This window comes from Ovis aries, chromosome 5 (genome assembly GCF_016772045.2).
Source record: "Ovis aries strain OAR_USU_Benz2616 breed Rambouillet chromosome 5, ARS-UI_Ramb_v3.0, whole genome shotgun sequence".
Classification (NCBI taxonomy): domain Eukaryota; kingdom Metazoa; phylum Chordata; class Mammalia; order Artiodactyla; family Bovidae; genus Ovis; species Ovis aries.
The window spans coordinates 6,224,113-6,251,634 of record NC_056058.1 but is presented as its reverse complement, the minus strand read 5'-3'; the positions used below and the strand labels follow the sequence as shown (position 1 = coordinate 6,251,634).

Genomic DNA, 27,522 nt, shown 5'->3' with positions numbered 1-27,522 from the left:
AATCACACATCTAAATTTGGGCTCAGAAAAAATAAAAAGGTTGCAATATGCCTGGATGTGGGAACCAAGCTGGCGTGTTCTTTCTGCGTCTTACACTGTGTGGCTGGACACACTGAGGACAGACTGACTCAGAAGGGGCCCTTCACCCACAAACTGGGACCAATCTTAATTCCCTGGAGACCGTCATTTATTTTTGGTAAATGCCATCCAAGAATATACACAGTATCATTCCCGCAGAACAGTCTATAGCATGAAAAGTCTTGAAAGCACGGTGACATAGAGTTCACAATTTTCAGATTCAATAATTTAATGTTCTCTGCCTTAAGGCTGTTAGACCTTAAGGGATCCAGGTCTGGTTATGTCCCAGCGATAACACAGGACCTGCTGTATGATGCGTGCTAAATACACAGCAGAGTTCAGAAACTCCAGGTACTTCTTCATTTGAACCTGTTAGACTTCTCTCCTTTGTGTCAGGGGTTTGATTTTCCCAAATAATGAATGACTTAAAATAAGGTGCTTAAAAATTCCACACTGAGTCTCAAGATAGTGAACAAACACTATTTAAAAATGCCCTCTAGCCTCAGTTTCCCCTTCTGTAAAATAAAGGGGTTGGGTTCGAGTTAGTTTTGCAGACCACACCACGGATGGGTGAACTAAATTTGCTGTTACAGACCCCAGCAGGGACGAGGGCGAAGCAACCCAACTGCAGATGTGGATGTGCGAGGAGGAGTGGGGGCTGAGCCAGGGCAGCAAGTGGCTGGAAAACCAACCTTCAGGAGGTCAACGTCTGCTCTGAACTTTCAAGTCTCAAAAGTATGTCTTTCTCTTCTGATCTGATGGAATACGATTGTCTCATTCCAGTGTATGTACTCACTGTAGATTTACGTACAGAACTAAATATTCGTTTATTCATTTGTAAACCGTAAAGAAACCAGTCAGGTATTTCCCCTCACCAGCAGATCTTGCTTTGGAAGAACAAATACACAAATTTCAGCAACCTCAGAAATGTCATTAAACCTGCAGAGAAGCGTAATTCATTTTGGAGTTCAACTTTATGTTCAAGGAATCCGTTCCTATCATAAAGACAATTACTGTAATCTCTTTGCCATGCAAAATTACCCCTATTTATTGTGGACCAACTGCAGGTCCAACTCCTGCCTCTGATGAAGGCACTCGGCAAGTGCGCAAAAACATCCTTGAGGATGGCTCCTTCCTGTTTCACACAACGTAGTCTGAGAACTTGAGGCCAAAGTAAGGAAAAGGCAAGCCAACGCCAAATGGGTTCTCCTGAGGCCAGTGGTACTAAGCTCAAGCCAGAAGGCAACCTCATGACCTCTCCAGGAGCGGCCCATCCGTGAGCGACAAAATGTAACCTCTAAGTACAAAGTTCCAATTATCAGAAACAAACAGGAGTTGAGCATAAGCTACGGTTGGCACCTCCTCTCGGAGCAGAGAACCATCTTACACGCCAGAAGATAAAAGGTGACCTGAGGTCCCATCTGCTGATCAAGCCAAGTGCCTGTTGAAGAGGCTAGGCGCAGGGCAGAAGGCAGCCGGCAGTCAAGGGAGGGTCCCCTTTGAGGCCACAATCTCTTGTGATGCCAGTGTCCCAACCTGGACCTCAGCACACAGGTTACCCTCGGAGCTCACATAATCTTCCTGGTGATGTGATTCTGCTAAAACCCAAACTTCTTGACCAAAGACTGATTTGGCAAACTAAATCCTAGCCTGGTGCTTGCCCCTTCCCTGGGACATGATTCAGATCCTGACGGAAACACTGCTAGAGCAGCTAACGGAATCAGAGCGCCAAGCTCTGTGACACAAAAGTATGGAGGTGACATTCTTGATTCATCTCACTTTCAGAGGTTGTGGTCACTAGAAAAGCACTTCAGAACACTTCATCCCTTCCTACTAAATGCAGACGTGTGCTGAGACAGGCATCGCCAGCAACCTTTCTTGTTTTTAAACATTTAAAAACCAAAGGGGTTTCCAACCATAAGCCAATCTGCATGCATCCTGCATCCCCTAAGAGGGGGGTGAGGGGTGGGGGACCGAGGCGATAAACACAGACAACTACAAAATATGCCCTAGAAAATGCAAGATCCTCATAAAACCAACATCTCACCAGATACCCTGTTAAGCACAGAGTGTTGAAGGCTCATGAGAAAACAAAATAATTATTGTAGTTGAGCTTGAAACGCTGAACATGATTTTGAATGATCCTTCTCGCTGCTCCGAGAGGAGAGTCGTTCCACTCCAGCAAAGGAAGAGAGAGTCGGAGTCAGCAGCCGCCCTTCCCTTTCGGTCGGCACACCAACTCTGACTTGCAGGTCAGAGAATTAGGCTGTAAGGATTCAATGCTAATTGCAACTGCTCTGCACTGAGGGACGTTGGCCAGAATTGCAAACCGTCATGGGGCTGACCCAAAGCCGAGTCCACCTTTGTGGCTGGAGAGGTTTTTGTAACCCTTGCACTCCTCTGCTCCACACCTGCTTCAGTCCTGCGCCTGCCTGAGAAAGTGGCCAGTCACCAAGCACCACCCTAGGGTCCTTTCCTTGCCACCCTCCCTGCAAAGCACGTTTTGCCTGCTCTGAGGTCTGTGTCCTTTCCAGAGAGGGTCCTGGCTGGAAAGCAGAAAAAACTCTGAAGAACAGACTTGGGGAAATAAGTCTACGCGGAAAGGTAAAAACCTAGCCAATGTTTCCAGAGTGATGCTGCCCTCAGAAGACAAGGCTCCAGGAAGAAAGGCTGTGAAACACCGGAGCTCAGGGGTGGTCCCCACGGCAGGGCTTCCTGCTGCTCCTGGGCACAGGTAGGGGCCAGGGACCCCAGGGTCTTCTGCTGGTTCCGCACCATCCCCCCTTGGCTGGGTTGTACATTCACTGGTTGTCAGGAGTTTCTGATGCTGCTGGGGGCGGGGATGGAGGGGAGGACCAGCAGAACGTCCTGCCCAGCTCGCTAGGCTCTACACGTCGTATCGGTTCAAAGTATAAGAGTTTGGGTAGCTCGGCCGGCCGTACTGGAAGTGATCTGTCAAGATGTTGTTGCGGCCGTACTGGTAGTCACTGTGCGGGGGGAAGAGCGTGCCGTTGTGGGGCTTCTCCAGGGGGCTCCGGTGGTGCTCCTTACCGCTCAGGTCCCCTGTCGTGATGGGGAGGAGGTGCTTCCGGGCTTGCTGGTTCGCGTCATACTTGGTCTGTAAGGTCAAGAGAGCAGTGATGCCATCAGTTTCATGCCTGGGACGCACTCAGAGGACACAGCAGGGGCTTGAGATTCATGGCCAAGAGGCCTTCAAGGTGATATAAGTGTCACCCCGAGTGGAGCTGGGGTACGCTCAGTGAATGGTTAATGGAGCAGCCCTCCCTGTCAGCCATCCCACAGCTTCACAGGGGAGTACACAGAGCCTTCGCAAGGAAGGCGTGACATTCCCAATAGAGCCGCGGTAGAACTGAGAGCCAAAACAGAGTGAGGCGTGAGCCTGGGGCATCTACGAGGGAAAACAAACCCAGGGTGGAGGGAGTGGAGCCAAGACCATAAACCAGGCAGTGGCAAAGCTGGGAGCTGGAACCCCTGCCTCTTGGTTCCTGGTGAGGCTCCATCCTCTCCACCAACGCTTGGTGCCTCCTTGGGTGTCAAAGGGACAGCCTCCCCCAGCCCAGACTCACCTTGTTGTACAGGAAGACTCCGAGGATGGCCGTCATCATGCCCAGGACATTGGTGCTGGTGACGGGGTTCCGCAGCATGATCAGGGACACTGTGATGACCATGATTCTCTTGGTGGCATTGGCGACCGAGTAGCTCAGAGGGCTGATGAGGTTGAGGATGCTGAAGGCAATGACGTTCTGGGCAAAGTTACAGAAGCCGCTGACAGCCAGGAGCAGAAGTGTCCAAGGCCACTGGGACACATAGGTCTGCAGAGACGGGCGAACGAGAACAGCACTGTACTCAGAACAGCACGCCTGCCCTGGGGAGGGTGGTGACATACAGTGGTTTCTCGGGGGTCACACTCCTGGTAGGGGAACAGACCCAGGCAGGTCATGGTGTGATACCAGGTACTTTATACGAACAACCTCTGTCCTTCACGACTCTGCATGGCACAACAGTAAATCACCACCCACTCCTGCCAAGGAAGTGGAGGTTCGGGGGGACATCAGGTACTTAAGGGGTGCAGAGGACATGAACCAGAGCTTTCCCCTGTCTCTGGGCAGGGAGGTTTGGGGCTCTCGGTTAGCAGAGCAGGGTCTACATACTGGACATCACCTGTCTGAGCTGCTATGACAAAGTACCACAGGCTAGAGGGGTTACAAAAAACAGGTTGATTTCTTACAGTTCTGTGAACTGAAGTCCAAGATAAAGGTGCTGGCAGATTCCACATCTGGTGGGCGCCCTCCTGGTTCAGTGGGTCTTACTGGGTCCTCACAGGACAGAATTGGCAAGGGAACTCTCTGGGGTTTCTCTCTTTTTAAAAATAATTTTATCTATATATTTATTGGCTGTGCTAGGTCTGCACTGCTGCATGGGCTTTCCTCTACTTGCAGGGAGAAAGGGCTACTTTCTAGCTCCAGTGCGTGGGTTTCTCATTGTGGGGGCTTCTCTCGTGGCGTGCAGGCTCTAGGCCTTGTGAGCCCTAGAGTACAGCCTCAGTAGCCGCAGGGCACTGAGTGCAGGCGCGGTAGCTGCGGGGCACTGAGTGCAGGCGCGGTAGCTGTGGTGCACGGCCTTAGTTGCTCCATGGCCTATGATCTTCCTAGATCAGGGGTCAAACTCCCGTCTCCTTCACTGGTGAGTGGATTCTTGATGCTGAGCCACCAGGGAAGCTCTGGGGTCTCTTAGAACGGCACGAATCCCACTCATGATGGGCCCCACCCTCATGTCCTAATCACCTCCAAAAAGCCCCATCTACAAACACCATCATGTTGTAAGGTTTAGGTTTCAACATATGAATTTTAGGGGGACACAGACATTCCAACCATAGCAGACATTTTGCACTGTATCAAATGGGGAGGTCCTGGGGTGGCAGCCTCTGGGTGTGTGAAGACCCCCCTGACAAGGCTGGGAGCCCAAGGCTCTGGTCTGCCCCATCAATGGGAGCCCTCAGGCAAGCTGCCCAACCTCTCTGCCTTCATCTCTGCAATGGGGAAGACTGATTCTGATGAGTCTGTACAACACTGCTGCTGTCAGGACCAAATGCAATCATGGTTTTGAAAGTGCTTTAAAACAATCCCAAGCCAAACGAACAGAAAATGATGCTATCATCAAAACTTTAGTTGCCGACTTCCCTGGTCGTCCAGTGGTTAAGCATGCAAGTGCAGGGGACACGAGTTCAACCTCTGGCCCAGGAAGACTCCACACGCTGCAGAGCAGCCGAAGCCGGCATGCTCTAGAGCCAGTGCTCTCCAACAAGAGCACCCGTCATGGCGAGAAGCGCGGCACGCCACAACCAGAGGGAGTCTGCACGCAGCAACAGACTCAGCACAGTCAAATACAATTTTTAAAAAAGGAAGTGAAAATTTAGAAAAACAAAATTTTACCATCCGACCCTCGCCAGAATGAAGCCACCATAATAAAGGGGGCCTAGAAGTAAAAACTAAGATCAAAGCACCCAGTCCCATCACTTCATGGCAAATAGATGGGGAGAAAAATGGAAACAGTAACAGGCTTCATTTTCTTAGGGCTCCAAAATCACTGCAGATGGCGACCAGAGCCACGAAGTCAGACATCTGCTCCTGGGAAGAAAAGCTACGACAAACCTACACAGCACAGTAAAAAGCAGAGACATCACTTTGCCAACAAAGGTCCATATAGTCAAAGCTCTATTTTTTCCAGTAGTCATGTATGGATGTAAGAATTGGACCACAAAGCAAGCTGAGCACTGAAGAACTGATGCTTTCAAACTATGGTGCTGGAGAAGACTCTTGAGAGTCCCATGGACAGCAAAGAGATCAAACCAGTCCATCCTAAAGGAAAGCAATCCTGAATATGCATTAGAAGGACTGATGTTGAAGCTGAAGCTCCAATACTTTGGCCACCTGATGTGAAGACTCAATTCATCAGAAAACACTTCTGATGCTGGGAAAGACAGAAGGCAGAAGGAGAACAGGGGAACAGAGGATGAGATGGTTGGATGGCATCACCAACTGAATGAACGTGAATCTGAGCAAACTCCAGGCGATGGTGGAGGACAGGGAAGCCTGGTGTGCTGCAGTCCATAGGGCCACAAAGAACTGGACAAAACTGACCAGCTGAACAACAGAAGAAACACCGACTAGTCAACATTAGGACCACAAACTCCTCAAAGAGCCTGGGCTGATCTCAGGCCAATTCCCAGCCTGCTCTGGCCTCTCACACTGGAGGACACAGCTGGATCTCTCAGGACAGTGGTGTCCAGTGGCCTTGCCAGGGAGAGAGCTGCAGCAATCCTCCGGCAGTGGCCTGATTCTATCTCCAGCACCTTCTGATAGGGAAGGATCACGTAGTCCTCTTAAAAGTGAGGGAGATCCAAGTAGGGACCTGCTCAGAACTGCCTTCAGGGCTAGCTGACCTGTTCTCCCAGGAATTCCTCCCTGAGGTGACCCACAGGGACTTACAAGCTATTTTTACAAGGCAGCCTGCTTGCAAAGATATCTTCCAGAAAAGCAACCCAGCCAATCCAGCTTTTTAAAAGAACTGACATACAAAAAAGTCGAGTGTTTCTTCCTTCTAGTGGATAGTTCCATGTGTTTTAACACACATATATGGATTTGTGTAGCCAACACCACAAGCAGAGTTCGGAACAGCTCCATCACCCCATGACACTCTCCAGGGCTTCTCTCTGCACCCTCCCTCCGCCAACCCAGGCAACCACTGAGGTGTTCTGCACGATAGGTTTGTCTTTTGGAGACTGTCCTCTATCTGGAAAGATGCAGCATGGAACCTTCTCAGACAGGTTTCTTTGATTCAGCATAATGCCTGTGACATCCACCCAAGTTGTTGTAAGGGATGACAGTTGGTACCCTTGTTATTGCTGAGAAATGTTCTGCTGTACAAACACATCGAAGTTTCTTTCTCCGTTCACCTGTTGAAGGCCATCTGGGTTGTTTCCAGTACTCTGTGCTCATAAACAGAGTTGCTAAACATTTGTGTACAGGCTTCCGTGTGGCCCTGAGTTCCATTTCTCTAGACTCCCAGGAGTGAGACTGCTGGGACATGTGGTCAGTGTATGTCTAACTTCAGAAGAAACTCCCCAATGTTCTCCAGAGTGGCTGCGCCATTCTGCCGTTGCTCCAACAACAGGGAAGTTCCAGTTGTGCCCCATCCTTGACAAACATGGTACTGTCAGTACTTTTCATTGGAGCTATTCTATTAGATACAAAGCGAATCTCCTCATGGTTTTAATTTGCTTTTCCCTAATGACTAATGCTGAACATATTTCACATCTGTACAATCTCAATGGTGAAATTCAAGTCTTTGGCCTATTTTAAAACTACTATTGAGTTTTGAGAGTTCTTTATATATCCTGAACACAAGTCTTCTGTCAGTATTTCACTGGCAAGTATTTTTTTTCCCAGTCTATAGCCTGTCTTTCTTTAGTAGTGTTTTGGAAAGCAAAAGCCTTTACCTTTGATGAAGCCCCCATTTAGCAATTTTTTTTAATGGACCGTGCTTTTGGTGTAATGTCTACAAACTATTTCCAAGACATGAAGATGTTTCCTCTATGTTTTCTTCTGAAGGTTACCATTTTTGCTCTTATATTTAGGTCTAGAATACCTTACGAGTTAAATTTTGTATTATGTGTGAGGCTGAAACCAAGGCTCAGATCTTGCATATGGATGTTCATTTGCTCCAACACCATTTGTTAAAGAAACTATCCTTTCTCCACAGAGTTGCCTTTGAACCTTTGCAAAAAATCAGTCACCCGTATCTGTGAGTATACTTTCAAGCTGTCTATCTGCTCACTGATGAACGTCTTTTTCCACCAACATCCATACCTTTATACTAAGTCTTAAAATTATGTAATGTGATTCCAACTCTGTTCTTTCTCAAACTTATTTAGCTATTTCAGTTTTCTTGCCAGTTAATGTAAAATTTCCAATCAGCTTTTCTATATTAAAAAAAATTCAATATCTGTAAGTATCTGTCTATCTCCAAATATACACACACAGGGAGATAGTTTCTCAACTTTTTTTCATTAATGCCTTTGCCCAGCAGAAAAGTTAAAATTTAAGTAATGATTTATAGTTGAATGTAAGAAGTGTAAGATTTTGTTGAGTAGAAAAAATTTTATTTCATCCTTTCAAATCTATTTCTTTACCTTGTTTTATTGCTCTGCCTACGATGTTAAGTATCATGGGGAATGGGCCTGTTGAGAGTGAACATCTTTACCTTATTCCTGAATTTAGGGGAAAAAACTTACAATTTCTCATCATTATGTTAGCTATATATGCCTTTGATCAAGCTGAGGTAGTTTCCTTCTATTTCTAGTGTGTTGACTTTTTAAAACTCATGACTGGATGTTGGATTTTGTCAAATGCCTTTTCTGCATGAGTTGGTATGACTATGTTTTTTTATTAGGCTATTACAGTAGATTACACTGATTGATTTCAAAGTATTGATTAGCCTTGCATTCTTGATTTAAATCTCACCTTTTCATAGTGTAGTATGTTTCTTAACATATCCCTACATTTGATTTATTCTAATATTTTATTAAGGACTTTTGCCTCTATGCTCACAAGGGATATCTGTCCTTTTTGTGGTTTGTTAATATGAACCGAAAGTGTTCTTTTCCTCTTCTGTTTTCCAGAGGAGATTGTGCAAAACTGGTGTTTATTTTTCCTTAAATGTTTGGTAGAAATTACCCATAAAACCACCTGGGCCTGATGACTTCTTTTTAGAAGGCTCTAAGCTATGAGTTCAATCTCTTTACTAGCTATAAGACTCAGGCTATCTTTTTCATCTGGAGTGGGCACACTTTGATACTGTGTGGCTTATGAGGAACTGGGCTATTTCAGCTGCCATTGATTTTATGTGTGTAGAGTTGTCAGCAGTGTTTTTATGGTTTTAGGTTCTATGAGTTCTGCAGTACTGTTCCCTTTTTCATTCCTGATTATTTGTACTGTCTTATCCCTCTCTCTTTTTTGGAAGAGTCAGTTTTACTTCAGTTAAAATTTTTTTTCTTTTCCCTTGAGACTTCCTCTTCGGTCCATGGATTATTTAGAAATGTGCTGTTTAGTTTCCAAGTGTTTGGAGATTTTCCTGTTAGCTCTTTGTTATTTACTTTAAACTTTATTATGATCACAGCATATATGCTGTATATTTCCAATCCTTTTCTTAAGGTTTTTTATGACATACAATATGATCTATTTTGGTGAATTTCCACGTGTACACTTGAAAAGATGTCTATTCTGCTGCTGCTGGGTAACATACTCTATAAATGTCAATGAGATTTCCAGTTGGTTGACAGTGGTGTTCAATTCTTTATTCCTGATCTTCTATAGATCCAGTGGTTTTGGAAATTCTGTATTTGCTGGACATAGAATTACGTGTTAGCAGTTCTTTACTTTTAGTCCTTTACGGATGTTATTCTACTTCATGGTTTCTGATGAGAAACCCACAGTTGTCCAAATTGCTGTTCTCCTATAAATAATGCATCCCTTTTCTGTTTTCAAGCTTTTTTTGTCTTTGAATCTTTTTCTTTCTGTGGCTCAAACTAGATGCCTTCTGCTGACTTATCTTCAAGTTACGGACTTCCCTCTGTCATCTCTATTCTGCTACTGAGTTCATCCAATACCATCCAGTGAGTTTAAGTTGTTTCTTCCATCCTGAAATTTCCCCTTGGTTCTGTCTTCTATTCTTCCCATTTATGTCAAGAACGTTCTTGAGGCATGATTATAAATAATTGCTTTACAGGCTTTGTCCAATAATTTCAACATCTGGGTCATCCCAGTACTGGCATCTGTTGATTGTCTTTTCTCATAAGACTTGAAATTTTTGTTTCTTTATATTCCCAGTAATTCGATTATATTCTGGACATTTAGAATATTATAAGACTGTAGGTCCCATGGATAATGTTGATATTTGGTTTTAGCAGACTCAGCTGGGTTCAGGCTACAAGCTTGACCAGTGGGCTGCAGCTCCAACATCAGTTCTGTTTTCGAAGCCTTTCAGTGGTGCACAGCCCTGTCCCACGTGTGCTCCACCCAGTGATGTCCTGGTCCTGGGGAGCAGACTGTTCTGTCTTTGTGTGCTGTTAGGATCAGATCCTCACATGTACAGCTCAGGATTTTGTTGTTTTATTTTTTAAATGGTAATTTTGTCTTTCCAACTTTAACTGAATTTCAGATTTCTGCTTGCTTTTCCATCTTGGCTCTGCCTTTTTCTTTTTTGGTTACACTGCACGGCATGCAGGATTTAGTTCCATAACCAGGGATTGAACCCATGTTCCCTGCAGTGGAAGTGCAGAGTCTTAACCACTGGACCACCAGGGAAGTCTCTTTTATGGTCTTTTATGAGATCATCTCCCCCAGGTTCCTTCTCTCCACGTCTCCTTGGTATTTTCTGGTTTCTGAGGTCTCCTTCTTTCAATCATCCAGTCAGAAAGCTGGACTTAATAACCCCACTCTGATTCCTTCCTACAACTGTACCTCCATTCGGGGCCAAGCAGTGGGAGGATGAAGAAAAGAAAAAAAATGCAACAGGGGCTAATCCTATCCTGTGGCTGCAGAGGGAGGTTGCCCACCTCAGCATCTTAGGCGCCTGTGGGACCTTGCTGCCACCACCAAATGGGACTGCTGGGGGCCTGAGACGTGAGAGGACAAAGGAAACAAAAAACAGAGGATTCCCCCATGCTCTCAGAGCATCACCAATCTCCTTTCCCCCTCAGCAAGCCAGTAAAAGGGCTTTTCACTTTCTTCCTCCCCCAGTGCCCACTTCTGTGTTTCCAAATGCTTTAAATCCAGGCTGAAGACACAGAAGGCAAAAGAAAGCAAACCCACAGCTGGCTCAGTGGTACTTTGTAATCTGGTTTTCTCCATTAGCCTGCCTGTTCCCATTTACTTTTCATTTCTCAAGTACTGGCTTCACCCATCCTGTCCAAGCTTTAAAGCTGGGCCACCTGCTTCAGAGTCTGGAAATCCATACCTGGCTACAGTTGAGCTGCTGGCAGCAGGTCTGGATGTGTCTGGGAACTGCCACTGTAGCCTTTGATTCTTGGAAACATGGTGAGTAGCAGGCCCCAGATGGTGAGTCTCCACCCTGAGCTTTCTCCCTTCCACTATAGAGCACAGCACCAGGACAAACCTAACTCACTTGGCTGCTGTGGGAAGACACAGGGGAGGGCGGGGGAGCCCTGCTAGGAACCCCGCTTTCAGGGGGCAGCGGTGTAGAATACTGTGTGCTGCTAAGGCTGCTGTTAAAACGTACAAGGGTCCCATCGAGGCGAACAATATATGGCTTCAGGGCTTCCCTGGTGGCCCAGCGGTTAAGAAGCCACCTGCCAATGCAAGGGACGCAGGCTCAGCCCTGGTTCCGGAAGAGCCCACGTGCTGTGGGGCGGCCAAGTCCATATGCCGCGACTGTGGAGTATGCATGCCAGGGCCTGTGAGTTAGCAGCTACCAAAGCCTGCATATCCTAGAGCCATGCTCCGCAGCAAGAGAAGCCACTGCAACGAGAAGCCTGCACAGCGCAAGTAGAGGGAAGTCCCTGGTCACTGCAACCAGAGGCCTGCATCTAGCGACGAAGACCCAGCCCAATCAAAAATTTAAAAAAAACACACAAAAAAATGACCCCGACGGGAAAAAGAGGTTACCATTGACAATGCAAGTAAGTTTATTACTAAAAGAAAACCAAAAAATGTCCTAAATGCAAGAGAAAGCAAAGCAAAGAGAGCCACCAGACAGCAGAACACAATCTACGTAGGCCTGTCTGTGTGTGTGCACACACAGAGACACCAGCGAGTTAGAACAGTGTAACAGCACCGACGCCGAACCTACAGACAGCGCGAAGCAGCAGCAAAAGGAGGAAGAAGGACCTAGCAGGCCAGTATGGAGCGATCCCCAGGCCGTGCTACTGCGCGAGAACCTTTTCTAAGCATCTAAAATATCTAAAAAGTCCCTGTGTGTGTAAGGAGGGCGGAGCAATGTGCACACTTGGCCCTCAGCACCTGTGGGGGTGGTTCAGAAGCCCCCAGATCTGAGGAGGCTCCAGTCTCTCCTGTAATAAGACGGCACGGTGCAGGGACTTCCCCAGTGCTCCAGTGGCTGAGACTCTGCGCTTCCAATGCAGGGCGTCCAGGTTTGGTCCCTGGTTAGGGAACTAGATCCCATGTACCACAGCTAATCATAAAAAAATCCCAAGTGCTGCTAAGACCTGGTGCAGCCAAATAAATTAGTTAATTTAAAATTTTAGTTAAAATGGTGTAGTACAATTTACACTCAGCCCTCTATATCTACAGCTTTCACATTTGCAGATTTAACCAACTGTGGATTGAAATTTTGATCCTTGGTTAAAAATCCGTGGATACTGAGGGCTGACTATATATAGAAATTTGCTTATGTTTATGAAAAAAAAACAAAACAAAACACTGAGAGAGTAAACCAAGATCATAAAAATGGCTACTTACAGGGGTTGGGGGAGGCGGCAACAGAAAGTGAAGCCAGACTTCTTTGAATAAACCCTGCCATGTCATTTGGAAACATGCCATGCTCTATGTGGGGTGGGGTGGGATTGCCTAAAACCTGAAACGGAAGTTCAGTTCAGTCGCTCAGTCGTGTCTGACTCTTTGCGACCCCATGAAACGGAAGTAAAGGGACCCAAATACACATGAAGCTGGGGACAGAGGCACATTGTGAAAACAACTATTTCGAGTACCCTTAGAACACAGTATTCCAGTTGTCCGTCTGTAACAAAGTCTGCTCTAAGGACAAAGAGAACCGCAAAGAAACGTAAGCGGCCTACCCACAGCTGTCTCACAGGGACTCACCTGAAGCAACTGTTCGTGTGTGCAGTTCAATCGTGTATGAATAGCTTCGGTGTATGTGAATGAGAAATGTTGCGAGAAACCAATCGTACCAAAAAAGGATGCAAATAAAAAGTTAAAGCAATAATAAATCCTGCAGTGTTACACTGGAATGAGAGTGAATCGGGATGAACTCCCCTGTGCTACCATACGCGTCTTAGTTTTCCACTAGAAAGGCTTTAAAACCACAGCCCAACAGCAGGGAGGACACGGCACTCAGATGGGCTCTGAACACCACGCTCTGCGGACAGCACCTCGGGCTCCCGAAGCAGCTCTGGGATGGGAGGCGCACAAGATGAGGGAAGACAGCCCGTTGGACCAGAAGCTTCCAAAGGCTGATATGTGCTGTCAGAAGGGCAGGGAGCCAACAGGAAGGACTCTGTCAGCCCAGGCAAAGATAATCGGAATATTAAAAAAATCATGTGTACACCTGACAAGCACAAGTTCACAGTAACACAAAAAACTAAAAGAACCCTCCTTCACCTGAAAAAAGCAAAACCTTAACTCATTAGTTAACACTGAAGTAAGCTCTAATTCTTTACTCTGAAAACTCATAGTTGAAAAGGCAAGAGAGGCAGTAAATTGCTTTTTGTGCACTGTACTTCCAGGCAATAAACTAGTTCTGGTTGATGACAGCAAGTTCGTCACAGAAACATTACAGCTAATCAACATGGAAGGGAAGTCAGAACATGGAGCCACAGTTTCGCACCCTGAAACCAGAGATAACCTCCACTGCATCCACAGATGATGGTAAAGATTAAAGACCAATGTCAAGAATCCAGTCAGGGATTTCCCTGGTGGTCCAGTGGTTAAGAATCTGCCTGCCAATGCAGGGAACACAGGTTTGATCCCTGGTCCAGGAAAATTCCATATGCTGTGGAGCAACTAAGCCCGTGAGTGGCAAGTACTGAGCCCACGCACCTAGAACTTGTGCTCTACAGCAAGAGAAGCCACTGCAACGAGAAGTCTGGGCACTGCAATCAAGAGCAGTCCCTGCTTGCTCCAACTAGAGAGCCCAAGCAGCAATGAAGACCCAGTGAAGCAAAAAATAAATTTTAAAAATTAAAAATAAAAATTGATACACTGATCTTAAAAAAAAAGAATCCAGTCAGACCTCATTAAGCCCTACATCGACTCCATCCAACCCAGACCTGGAAGAACCATGCCCACCTCCTTATCACTGTTGCTTGCATTAGTTTCCAGTACATTCTCTGGAGGCTGGTCCTAGAGGTGGTGGGTGGGGAGATGCTCTTTCCTGGGCTCAGCTCAGAGAGCTATGGGTACATCTGGAGTCAATGGCAGTACAGACAGAGACGACACCAAGAAAGGACTCGAGCAGTGCAAGCAAGGCCAAGTTTCAGAAAGGGCAAGTGAGACCTGAACCAGACCAGGGTGGGAGAGCTGCCTGTGCTGGCATTTCTGATCCTTGAATGCCCTGGCACAAATGCAGCAGTTATCAGCAGCTGGAATCTAGCACAACTGAGAAGAAAATGCCTAAGAAGCTGACTTCCTTGACTGCACGCAATGTTGAATCATCAAAGAGCTGAGAGCTAAAAGGGCTGCCGGTCCCAGGCCCGGTGCCCCAGTCAACACAGAGGTGTCATTCCCTGACAAAGCACCTACTTCGGAACCAGCTAAGAAAGGGCACGTTCTTGGCACAGGCCAACTCACCAGGTCGTTGCTGACCAGGAAAGCCGAGAGATCTACCAGGACCCACGTGGGGATCATAAAAAAGACGGCATGGCAGCCCAAGATGTTCAGCAGCCGGAGATGGTGGATCCTTGAATCTCTTAATACCTGAAGAGAGAAAACCTCTTTAAAGGCTGGTGGTAACTGTAAGTGGCAAGAGGGGCTCCGCTTACCCAGGCCCCAAACATGGTGACTGCACATCACCCCTGGTATCTGACCTTCACTGCCAAACCTGCAAGTGCGCCTGTGACGAGACCCACTGCCCGTGACTGAAACGAGCACCGTGCTTCATATGCAAAGGACCGAGAAAAGAAAAACAAACCAGGAAAACCCAGCAACACGCAACTGCTGGCAAAGCTACAGTGGAACAGGCACTCTGAAATGGTGCTGGTTCATGCCTGAGTTGGAATATAGTTCCACAGGCGAAGTATATCAAGAGCTGTAAATATCTCATACCCTCTGGCCCAAGAATGGTAAACTCATCAAAAGGAAATAACCCGAGAAATAGAAAAATGTTCTGCACAAAGATGTTCATAAATTGTATCATTAGTAGGGAATAGTTGGAAATAATCTGCATGTGCAATAGGGAAACCAACTGTGTTAATTCTGGTACCTGAAAAGAATGGGAGTATTATGAGTTACGAGCAATAACTTTTAATGATATGGGAAAATGCAATGTTAAAATAATAAAGGAATAAAGCAAAACTTAAAAAGTATGTATAATAGTGCAACTCTAAAAACCATGCGGAAAAAACCCCTAGTGTTAACAGTAGGGAACAGGACTGTGACTTTCCTCAGGAAAGAGGAAACCCTGAGCCAGGCGGCAGGTCTCTGTTGAGTCTTGGTCCCCAGCACCTACTACGGTGCCTGTCACACAGTAGGTGCTCAATAAAATTTCTGATTTCTTTTCACTGCGCTTTTCTCAACTTTTTCACATTGAATGTAAGTCAACTTCCTAATAATAATAATAAAGCTATTTAAAAAACAGAACAATAGAAAAGCAGAAGGGTGACAAGATGTCTTTTGTTCCAACACCGAAAAAGTCTTTGCCTGGCTGCCCTTTCAGATGCCACCCGCACACCCCAGGGGCAGCAGGGGCAGCCTGGACGGCACCCCAGTACCTTTTTGGAGAAAATATTCTGAAGCGAGAAGCACAGTGTGGCCGCAAGGGCGCTGACAAGCCCCCACATGTCGAAGGACAGCTCGGTGACGGTGGCCAGCAGGACGCCGCTGATGATGGGGATGAGGGACAGGTACACCTGTGAGAGGATATGGCAGGAGTCGCCGCCAGGCCAGGGCGGGGCTGGCTGCTCTCTCCCGCCCCAAAGGGACACCACCTGCCACTCTGGATGCCGGCATTAGCTGGGACAGTAACACTCTGGGGGGTGGGGAGAGGCAGATGGTTCTCAAGAGTACCGCCCCAGCCGTGCCAACACCCCCATTAAGAGCCACAAACCAGGGCTGGTCCTAACAGGATCTACGCAGCTGCCGCCACCAACACACCAGGATCTGAAACTTTAAGCCTCTGATGGGCTTCCTGGGTCCCTTTTATTTTGCACTCTTCTAACATGCAGTTATCCCTGGTGAGGACACTCCCCCTACACCTTCTTCAGCTGGAGACCTTTCCCTTCAGGGGTCACAGTTCACAAAGGCCAAGAACCTTCCCTGACCCGGTGCCCCCTAGACACGGTCAGGCTGCCCAGCTGTGTGTTCTGGGCACAGCGCTCCCCACCCACTAGAAGCACCCTTTCCCTTGTCTGCGTCCCCGCACTGCTTTAGGGCAGCTCTTTGCTCCCTGCTCTATGCTGGTGCCCAGCACTCAGCAGGCACCCAACAACTGCTGGCTGCAAGAGTGAACAGCGAGTGGTGTGGCCGGGGTCTTCCAGAAGGCTCAAGCATCTCCGGGCCTGGAAAGTCCCCGGAACTCTCACGGCTAAATAGGCTCCCAACTTCGAGAGAAATGGGGTCCATTCCCAGCATCTGGCTTTCGTTACTCCTGGCTCATCCTTCCCCTACAGAGGACGCTCATAAAGCACTTTGGGGACTTCCCTGGTTGAGACTGCTCCCAATGCAGGGGCCTGAGGTTTGATCTCTCTTCAGGGAACTAAGACGCCACATTCGGCACATAACGGCCAAAACAAATAAAGAGATTAAAAACAAACAAAAAAACACTCCAGAGATTTTGGGAGGGGGTGGTGCAGCTTTCCACCCCATCCCCACATACACAGGCTAAGAGTGAGAGCTCTGAAGTCCAGAATCCCTGCCCCTCACTACTGGCTGGTCCTCAGCTTCTTCCTTTTGAAGGCTCATTGCTTTCCCCGAGATGAAATGATCACCGACCTTATCTGGAAAGGGTGGGGCCGCAGCTTAATCTATCATCATCCTCATTAGTCTCCTGCCTAAGCCATTCCCCTGTCTCCTCCCTGTGAAATGTTCTGGCTCCCTGCCCAAGCCAGGTACAATGACCCTTACCACAGGAAACCTGATAAACACAGTGTGATACTGAGAGAGGCGAGACACACCTGCTGGCCAGCTCCGACCTGGGCAGACCAGGCACGTCTGACAGCACCTTGGGGGTGGGCTACAGGGCACACTGGATCTGGCAGGGGACAAGACTGACCAAAAGCCAACACCAGCCAGGGGTGGCCCCATTTCTATAAGCTGATCCAGGGCACCACCGTTCTAAGTTACATAAAATACAGGATGCCAGAAACCAACCACATAGAAAAGAGGTGCTCTGTCCAGCATGAAATGGATTCCAGCTGGGACAACAGGAATCCCACTTCCACTTAAGGACACAGGGCAAGGCTGTCTCTGGCTGAAGCCACAGCTTCTCTCACTCCAAGCCAGGAAATACCCTGGCTTGGCATCTCGAACAGACCCTGGATTGTGCCCAGAGCATCTTCTCCACGCAGCCCTGGGCTCTGCGGGCTGCTTTCACTTCCATTTCCAGACATTCACAATTCCTGGCTGTTTTTATTTCGAAGACTTTGCTGGGCTTTGCCAAAATCAGATTCCTCTGACTAGCTTCTCACTTCTGACCCCAGAAATCCTGAGCCTGACCACTATCTCTTGCAAAGATGTAAAAGTGTCAGAGTTCCGTTCCAGCAAGGAGTCAGATGTTCCAACCCTCATTCCACTGGAGGGGGGGTGTTCTGGTCAAGATGGGACCAAGTTATCCAAGTTGCCTACCAGCAACCCCAGGATGGGAATCCAAACAGGGAGGACGGCTGGATCTGAGATGGGCAGCAGCATCCTGAGGCCACACATCAGAAACAACTCAGGAACACACAACCCCACTCGCTACTGCCCCAGGGGTGATTCCAGAACGTTAGCAGCAGAAGAGCCACCAGAGGTCTAGAAGATGACTTCCTTATTTGACAGGAAGCCAGGCAGCCTGCAGACCAGGAACCTGGACCACGTCACCAGCTCAGCAACAGCTGGGAAGCCTTTGGGGCCCCCACCGGCCCAGAGCCCTCCTAGGTTACCTTGGTGCTCTGTTTCTCCTTCATGATGATCCGGGACAGGAGGACCACCCAGATGGGCATGGTGGCCTTGACTGCAAAGAGAGGGTAGGGGCATTCAGGGAGCTGCGCTAGTCCCAGAACCCACTCTGGGACCTGTCCCAACCCCACTGGGGGGGGGGCGGAGGGGTAGGAAGGCTTGGCTGCCCCTCAAGCCACTTCAGTTCTTCTCTATCTGTGGGCCTTCCCCGAACCCAACAGTTCTGATCCGCCCTGCTCACTGCCCAGCTTTCTTTTCAGTCCCTTCCTTCCCGGAGACCCCTGAGCGTGTCCCTCTCTTGCTAAAAGCTTTGGCGGCCTCCAGCGCCTTCTGGACTGAAACGGACTTAGCCCGACATTCCAGGCCGTCGAGGGCAACCCCAGCCGGCGCACTCCGACCCAAGCGTCAAAGCCCCAGGTGGCGTGCGCCAGCCGCCGCCCCCTAGGCCAGCCTCGGCACCCACCGGTGTGCGCGTAGGACACGGGCACCTTCCATATGCTGACGTGCGCGGACACTGATGCGAAGTACTTGCCGAAGGCGAGCGGCAACACGTAGCGCGGGTAGAAGCGCGGCGGTAGCAGCGGGCCGGACGACTGATGCGGACCCGGCCCAGGGCCCGAGACGGGCGGCGCCGGGGGCACGCGCCAGGCGCGGAGCAGAGGCGGGAGCCCCGCGCACAGCGCAAGGATGTGGCAGAGCGACACGGTCACGGGGAATGGGAAGGCGCTCAGGATCACCTTGTTGACCACATTGCCGCCCGCGCTCAGCGCGTACCACAGCAGGCACAGCGCGGCCACCCGCGCGCCCTCGCGCGCGCCCCCGCCGCCGCCTCCCGCGGCTCCCGAGCCCCCGGCGCCCGCGCCCACTCCCACCGCCGCCGCCGCCGCCATCCTTCCCGAGCGGCCGCCCCTTCCCGCCTGCCCGACGGCCCGACGCCGGACGGGGGCGGGGCAGGACGGGGGCGGGAGCGCCAGCCAGCGCTGCTGCCTATTAGCCACCGGCGCTTCCGTCACCGCCACGCGCCGGCCGACGCGCCCGCCACCACGTAGCGAACGTAGGCCCCGCCCTCCTATCGATGGGCTTCCTGGAGGGCGGGGTCTGTCCCGGAAGCGGAAGGAAAGGGGACCGTGAGCCCAGAAGGGCTCTGAGTAGTGGGCTGGCCTGAGGGAGCCTAACTGGGTCCCGGAGCACAGGCAGGAGGGGCTGGAGGGAGCGGTAGGTCCCGGCTATGTCGGTGTCTGTGAGCGGGTGATCGAGTTCGCGGGTCAAACCTCGATATCCGGGCTGTATTGGCGCCCTCCAGCCAGATTCCTGATGGTCGGAAGACGAAGGTAAAAGAAGAGAAACTGAATGGTGAAAACCTCTCCATGGGCTAAATTCTTTCTGCACACCGGCAGCGAACTCCCGTGGCTGCACTCCAACAGAGGGGCCAGCCCAGAGCGCCCTGGAGCACGTTGTGGGAATGCGCTGTGCGGTATTACTGTCTTCATTTCACCGACTAATGGACCGAAGCCCAGAGAAGGGAAGCTACGTGGCATGCGTCCTCTGGCCAGTTTGGGGGTCGCAGTAATGGCAACCTCCTCGGGCACCTGTCTCTAGGGATCTGCAGGACGGAGGGGCGTGGTGCTGGCCCCTACTGCTGATGCTCAAGGACCAGTTGGGATAGAGCAGCCCAAAGCCGCAGCGGAAAACAACTGGTGTTTTCAGCAAGATGATCTTACACTGCAGGACTTTGAAAAATCATGTACTTCCAACTTTGGGGGCGATAGAGAGTGTTAAAATTTTCCTTCTACTGTATCTTTACTTGGCAAATTAAAAAGTGGCAATCCGACTTTATCCGTAAAATGTTGGTGGGAAGTCACAGCTTAACCTTGTGTTCTCAAAGTCAGGCAGTTATCTGTACCCTAAGGCTTCCTAGATACTCAGACACAGGAGAGGTGGTGCCTGCAGGGGGTGAAGGAGCAGTGACCTTCCTCAGAGCCCAGGTCTGAGAAAAGTGCTCATGGGGTGCCAACCTGCACCTTAATAGCTTCCAGCTGTGCCTCTGACCCTTTGTCGGGAGGATGTCACCCTCAGGATACCCACGTCAGTTGGCCACATTACAGGTGAGAAAACAGGCACAGTGGACTGAGGAAACTAGTTATTCCACAGCACCAATGGTCCTGATGACAAGCTTTTTGCCCCGCCACCCCAATGCTAAATTCAGATATTTCTTCCTCACAGCTTTGGGGTGTCATTTATATCTCCCAAATGGGGACAGGTGTATAGGAGTAAAGTGACTAGCCCAGGTCAATACAGGTGGTAGATGGCAGGGGCAGAGTTTAGACTGCCCTCAAAGCTACTTCACCCACTTCTAGAAGGTATGCCCTGCACCAGGGCTATGTCAGAATTCCCCGAGGCGCTGAAACTGTGGCTCTGGGTTGATCGCATGTTTCTGGACCTCCTGATTTGCCTGGTGGGGCTGCTCCTCTAAAGGGGGAGTTGCTTCCTCATCTGTGACATCAAGTAAATATGGGTCAAGATGATTTATTCCAGAGTGAAAAAAATAGAAAGCCAAAGCTTATGGTTTCAGAGATGAGGGAGAAGAATGAAAAGATCATCACTTTATGGTTAAGGAAGACTACAAATATTTCAGGGGGTAAGACAAGGTCACTTGAGACCTGGGTTGTGGAGCCTGCTTGGAAAGGCAAAGCTCTCTCTTCCTAGGGAAAAGTGAGGTCTGGAATGGACACAATGTGGCCCCTCCGACTCTGTCAACCAGAGTTAGCAGGTGACTCTGCAGGTGGGAGAGGCATTGTGACCCTGAATGAATGAAAGGCAAGGTAGAGGTCAGTCTCCATGCAGAAGGCTAATAGGCTGGACTTGGTGACTTTGCCCTGCCCATCTCCCCACAGCCTGGCTAGCTATGGGGTCTGAACCTTGGACATGGGGTCCAGGTTGTCTTGGCTAATCCAGAATCCAGAAAGGATGAATGTGGCTATAAAGGACCAAATTAAAAAAACAATTCTCAGACTGGTTTGTGCAAATGTTTTTTTTTTTTATTTCCACATTTATATCACAAGGTGTCCACTTACTGGACCAAATAGCAAAGTTGCTCCCTTCTGCGTCCTGAGAACACAGAAGTCTAGGTACTGTACATTCACTAAGGCTCCTTGTTTTTGCAAATCGCGTTTATGACAAATAACCATAAGGCAAACGAATCTAAAGGAATGGTTATGAGTGTTTCCAGCATACAGACAGGTCTCTTCTCGCCCAACAGTACAGCTTACACACCAGTAGCACCCGCGGTTACTTTTGTGTTCTGAGGGGAAAGGAACTCTAGAAAGGTGAACTTTTCTAGATATGTGTGGGAAGGGGAAACTGAAGAGGGAAGAACAAAAGGCAAGTTACTTGTCTGGTGGTCAGATGGAAGAGGGGGGCAAAATAAACTTTAGAAAACAAATTTCTGCAGCATTTCTTTAAAAACTGGGCTGTAACTGAAACCAGATACAAATGTGTGGATGCCCAGGGAGCATGGGTCAAACTGGTTGGCCAGCTGGCCTGCCTGATGCCAGCAGCTTGCTACAGCTGAGGCACCGTGATGGGAAAGCTGGCCAGGTGGGGTGCAAACCGAGGCGGCAGTATTGCCCACTGCCTCAAACACTTAGGGCCATGTTAAAAAACAGAAAATGCAAAGAGATGAGATGCGTGCTTCTGTCACTGTGTTAAAGGTAACCTCTCCCACAGGTTTTCTGTGCCTGCCTGCAACTGAGGTCCCAGCTCGCCAGGGCTGGGAAGCGTCCGCACCTCTTCTGGGGTGGGAGACTAACGCTTTTTATAGCTGGTTTGCTATAGAGTTCTGAACTCACTTTGCTGGCCTTCCTTTCACGCGGTCCTTCCTTTGCAATTTTGTTAGTAAACTGGTAGCAGCATTTCACAAAAGGAGAATTTAGAGGGACGAGTGCAGAGAGACCTAGAGACTCTCGCCTCCTCCCTCCTGCCCCGGGCCGGACCCCCTGGATTCCCAACCACTGGAGGCGGCGGGCCCTGGTGCCCGTCCTCCATGGCTGACTGCAAGGTGGGAATGCACTGAGCGCCCGAAGGGCCAGTCAGTCCAAGCAGACATAAGGCAGAATGTTCAACCGCCCGTCGTCGCCGTGCGGGTCGAGCGATATGCACTGCGTCCAGTCATACCAGTTACCCTGTGTGTCCTGACACCCGTTCACCCCTGGCCACTGGTGGGCCTGGATTCTGTCCAGATCGTCCCGGGTGACCTCGCGGCTCAGCCCGGGGAAGTCCGTGGGCGGGCCATGAGGCACCAACACGTGCGGCTTCCGGGCCCCGCGCCGAGTGCTCTCCTCCTGCTTCAGGTACTCCGACATGAAGTGGTGAGCGCCCGGGGTCTGTGCGCCTGACGACGAGAGCAGGCTGCTCTGCCGGCTCAGGTAGGACTGGATGATCTCATTGCGTGACAGTTCCTTCCAGTTCGTCTGTTCAAAAGGGCTCTGGAGGCTGGCCTTGGCCTCAGGCTTGTCCAGCTCTGTCCTGGGCTGCTCTGTGTGCACGGGGCTGTCGGCCCGCACTGGCTCTTTCTGGGTCAGAGGTTTGATCTGTCTTGTCATGGGGTCAAAGGTGAGCTTCCGCTCTTTTAACCGGACAGGCTTGACACCAGCCTCAGCCACCTGCCCGTCCAAGTTAACCGTGTAGTCACGAGGCCGGTACCTCTTCTTCTTTTTGCTGTCTGACCCACCAGAGGAGGCAGCATCGCTGTCCGCTTTGGAGGAGTCTGGGGAGAAGCCTGCCCGGGACAGGAGCGGCTCGGCCGGTGGCAGCCCCGCCTTGCAGCCCGACCCTGCAAGCCGCTGGTGGCCCTCCGGCTGCTCCAGCCAGCGCACGGGGCTCTCTGCGCTGGGCAGCAGCTCGAGTCGCCGCACAGGGGGTGTGGACGGCTGGGCCAACGGAAGCGGTGACGGCACCTGCGTGGCATCCAGCGACTGGGGCCGAGGTGATGGGCTGGGCAGGGAGCCCTTGTACGTGTACGGGCTCCGCTGCCGGGCAAAGGAGCCCTCGTGCCGTGAGTTCCGGGAACCGAGAGAGCAGCGAGGTGGCCCCTTGGGGTGGGGGGGCCCTGGAGTCTCGTCCACCCTGTCCAACTGCTGCAGCACCACAGCCTTCGTCTGCAAGCAGGGCCCGGGGGGCTTGCCCAGGCCCGGGGAGCTGGTGTGCGGCCTCACGGCATTGACGGGGATCTTGCCGCTGTGCTTGTCATTCTCGCCGTGCTCCAGGCGGTTGCCCTCAGGGCCCACGTGCCCACTGCTGTCCAGGGGGCTGGGGAAGCTCTCAGGGCTCCCGCTGATCCCATTGGTGGGGAGGGGGGACGAGTTGGGTACCAGGGAGTCGTGGCTTGCCTTGGAGACCTTGGGAGGTGGCCCAGGGTGACCAAGGTCACGCTGGTCTCCCCGGCGCTTGCGGCTGCCCAACCTGTCCAGCCGCTGCCCGCACAGCCTTGGCATGTCATTGCGGTACTTCAGGTCATGGACGCTCTTGGGCGGGCCGGCCGCCCCTGCCTCTGGCCGGCAGTTGTGGGCACCGCCGTTGGCTGAGCCGGTGGCACCCGCCAGCCCCCGCAGCGCAGCCTCATTCTGGTGCACGGGCTCGATGAGCTTCTGCCAGCTCCGCAGCAGCTTCTTGGCCCGTTTGGCAAGCTCCTCGTTCTTGGTCTTCTTGCGGACGTCGTTGATGAGCTTCCCAAGGCGGGTTTCCTACAGCCAGAGAGACACAATGACACGCTTTTAGGACAGGGACACCCCATGAAGAGAGAGCAGAGGCAGAAATGGAGCTTCCCATGGAGCTGGGGGAAGGGCTCGTGTCTTTGAAATGACCCCACAGGCCCCCTAAACCACTGGTCTCCCAGACACAAAACCTATGAAGATTTTGGGCCCCTCGTGACATTTAAATTCTCAAACCCAAGTCCTCAGATCTTACAGTCCATGGGACAGACAGAGCATTCTCAGAAGCATCATCTCACAGGCTCCCAACTCCTGAAGGCCGCGGACCATTCACGGCCACCTCAAGGACACTTGGCCAGGGGAGATTTCTAGGTGAGAGTACACTGTGGCAAAGGCAACAGCACACGGGACCTTGAGCCAGCCTCACTCACTGGAGCCTCTGCTGCGCACTGCAGAGTGTGCAGGGCCTCCTGCAGAGAAAGGGGCCTCAACTCTGAACTAAAGCCTCTCGTATTTCCTGCAGTGCCCATGTGCTGTGGACTGGCACAGTGCAGGCCAGAAGGGCATGCCCCCCTCACTCCTCCCTTTAAGGCCTTGCTGGGCCAGTGAGCAAAGTCTCTGGGGCTCCAAGAAGTCAAGAAAGCCCAGGGCTGGGGCAGCCCGGGCCCCGCATCACTGCCGCCCTAGTGCTCAGACCTGGAATGCTCACCTCCAGTGCCTCTTTGGTGATGGGGTATTTCTCCAGGCTGGAGATGACTTCCTGCACCGCCACCATGTTCCGGATCTGTAAAACAAGAGCCGCTGTCAGACCTCAGGCACTTCTCCCGGTGCTGGCCTGCTCCATAATTCCCCCTTTCCCAAGCGCCGGTAGAGCCAGCATCACCGGAGACCCCCTCCTGCAGCCTCCTACCTGCTCCCAGGGGCCAGCACGCACCTAGTGCGCACCCTCCCGTCGGCCTCCTCCAGTGCCCGGTGAACAGGTGACTGAGTCTGTCCACGGACACACCCATCTGCCCAAGCGGCTGCCGCACAACTGAAATTCACATTTATGAAACAAGATTCACTCTTGATGCGGGAAATGCACTCGAGTCTGCCATCTGATGGGAGGCTGAAGGACTCACTGAATAAAACGCACCACATTTAAAACAGCTGTGCATAATCATCTAATCAATTTAGCTGCCTTAACAAGATCTTTATAGAGTTCACTGAAAGACATCCCAAGGAGAGCAGAAGTCACAAAGTGGGAGGAGACCAATGCCACAGGGCCCGCCGGGTCTGTGTTTGGGCCCACAGAGAACGCGGGCCGGGAGACACGAACAGGGACTGGGCACGACAGGAAATGGTGCAGCAGCGCTCAACTCTCCTGGCCATCAGGCGAGGCACACCGAACCCACAAGCGGCTGCAACGAACACACGCCAGACTGCTGGAAACGGTATCTGACAACACCAGGTAGTTCTGGGGTACGGCCAACTCTGGGGAGCACTGGGCTGTGTCTGGTCAAATCAAACACTTGTGTGTCTCGTGACCAAGCAATTCTATACCTCGATGACACGTGCTATGAACCAGGCCCTGTTCTACCAAGGTCTGTTTCCATACAGCACTACTCCACTGAATTATCACAACCTCAAGCAGAAGGTGTGAACTATTATTACCATCACATTTTATGAATGTGATGTAAAGGAGTGGGTCATGTGGTCACATGTTGTAACGACACCACTGTCGTCCAAAAGTTGAACAGACTAAGAAATTCAAGAGCTCTAGAAATGAGCACACTGCAGCTTCAGTACATCAACAGATGAACTTCAAACCACAGTGGATGAAAAGTCACAGGAGATACACACTGGGTTGATTCCAATTACACTAAGCATCACAGCATACTCAAAAATTAAAATGGACCCCAGATCTAAATGTGAAAGCAAAAACTCTAAGGTTTCTAGAATAAACAGGAAAATATCTTTGCAACCCTGGGGTAGACAGATTTTTCTGGAGCCCCAAAGCAGTGATGTCTAAGAAAATATCCTGACAAACCGGGCAGTGAGGAGGCTGGTCCCACGGGAACAAGGCCACCCGCTCCCTGTCCCCAGCCCTGGGATTCTGGCCCGCACGGTCCTGGGCTTGCCACATGGCCTCTCTCCACCTCAGTGACCTCACCCTGGTGTATTTAGAGCCCTGGGTCCCTACACACTCCTGAACCAGCAGTGTCCACAGAGCGAGCCCAGTGGCACAGAGTGTCCTTGTCCTTGGGCAGACGCTGTCCTGCTGCCAGAGGAGGGGCAGGCAGAACACCTGAGCAATGCTGGGGGCTGGAGCAAGCTGGCACTGTAGACCCTCACACAGCCAGAGACCCTCCTGGAAGCTGCTCAGGGTGGGGCTGGGGAAAGGCCTGCCACCCCACTGTCATAGCCGAGCAGCCTCTACACTCAGGCGGGCATCCAAAGGGGCTTTCGGCTTTGAGGCGGTGCTCAGGCTCTCAGCGCTGTGGACAGCACTGTCTGCTGCCTTCCTCAAGCTCAGGACCACCCGAGGGCTCATCCCTCTGGCTCCCCTGCTCCAGCCATGCTAGCAAGGGCACTGAGCGCTATGTAGGGAGCATTATCTGGGCATCTGGAGGCAATCAGGCCCTAAGGACTAGGAAGCAGGCCAAGTTCTGCCCTCAGCACAGCCAACAGGCAGGCGTCCTGGGCTCTATGCAGTGCAAGGTTGGGCCTCCAGCCTCAGATCCAGCAGACAGTAATAGCCCAGCAGCCTGCGGCCCTTGCCTCCACTCTCAACGAGAGGGCCCAATGCACAGCAGAGACACCAAGGCTCAGTATAGCCAAGGGGAGGCTTCTAGCCAGGCTCCAGGCCTGTAAAAAAAAAAAACCCAGTACAGGACGGCTGGGGCAGGGAGGTAGGTAGGTGTCAGGTAAAAGGCAGGCCAGGGGTGCCTGTGGTGAGAGCAGTATCTCAGCTGGGCCTCCGAGGTGGACAGCAGAAGCCTCCAGAGGTGAGATGGTATCCAAGCCCTGGAGAGGGGAGAGAGGTCCAGAGCAAAGACCCTGGCGTGAGCCAGGATGCCAGCAGGAAGGGCAGACCAGGGGAAAGTAGGCTGACCACACAATGGCCTTCCATTAATCTTAGACACGGTGGGAGCCGAACTGGTCCTGCTACCCAACAGACCACCCTGTTTTTAGGTCCTTCCTGGCACCTGTCTGTCCAAAAATACATTCACCCACCATCACAGCAGAGACAGTATGCCATTGTTGTGCAGGGAGGAAGCCTCTGAGCCACTCCCAGACGCAGACCCCAAAGGGGGCTTTGGGGCAGCTCTACAGGCCAGAGAGCCCAAGGGTTGTTCACAGCCTCCTGCTCTCCGGAAGAGCCTGGCACATGCATGGCCTTTGGATATCTCCCCTGGAATTCATTCCCAGGGAATGAAACCAAAACAAAACTAAACAAACAAAAAACCACCTCTCAAAACCACTTGCCAAACAGCTTTCCCAAAAGGAGCAGAATTCACATGTGAGGGATGTCTGAACACTTGCAGCCTCATCTTCTCATTAGGACTCCTTCAATAGCCATATATTAATCTTTATTTCCTTAATAATGACTGAAGCCAAGTGTCACCTCCCCTTTCTACTAATGTCGA

General features: G+C 50.9%; 2 protein-coding genes across 3 annotated transcripts in view; both read right to left on the bottom strand.

Moving 5' to 3' along the window:
* Window positions 1-169: 169 nt before the first annotated feature.
* On the bottom strand, window positions 170-19,104 carry SLC35E1 (solute carrier family 35 member E1). The gene is made up of 6 exons (XM_015095768.3): window positions 18,649-19,104; window positions 18,170-18,240; window positions 15,803-15,940; window positions 14,664-14,789; window positions 3,666-3,911; window positions 170-3,196 (listed from the first exon to the last, which is right to left on the bottom strand). The coding sequence occupies exons 1-6, from the start codon at window positions 19,073-19,075 to the stop codon at window positions 2,966-2,968; spliced, it is 1,239 nt and encodes a 412-aa protein (XP_014951254.2). The 5' UTR covers window positions 19,076-19,104; the 3' UTR covers window positions 170-2,965.
* A 2,097-nt stretch (window positions 19,105-21,201) lies between these two features.
* MED26 (mediator complex subunit 26) overlaps window positions 21,202-27,522 on the bottom strand; it is a 39,985-nt gene continuing 33,664 nt past the window's right edge. For both annotated transcript variants that reach the window (XM_042249719.2, XM_027969463.2), the window contains exons 2-3: window positions 24,603-24,677; window positions 21,202-23,926 (exon numbers count right to left, since the gene is read on the bottom strand). In XM_042249719.2, coding sequence (XP_042105653.1) covers window positions 22,274-23,926; window positions 24,603-24,668 — 1,719 coding nt within the window. In that variant the 5' untranslated portion in view covers window positions 24,669-24,677 and the 3' untranslated portion in view covers window positions 21,202-22,273. The remainder of the gene's footprint in view (window positions 23,927-24,602; window positions 24,678-27,522) is intronic.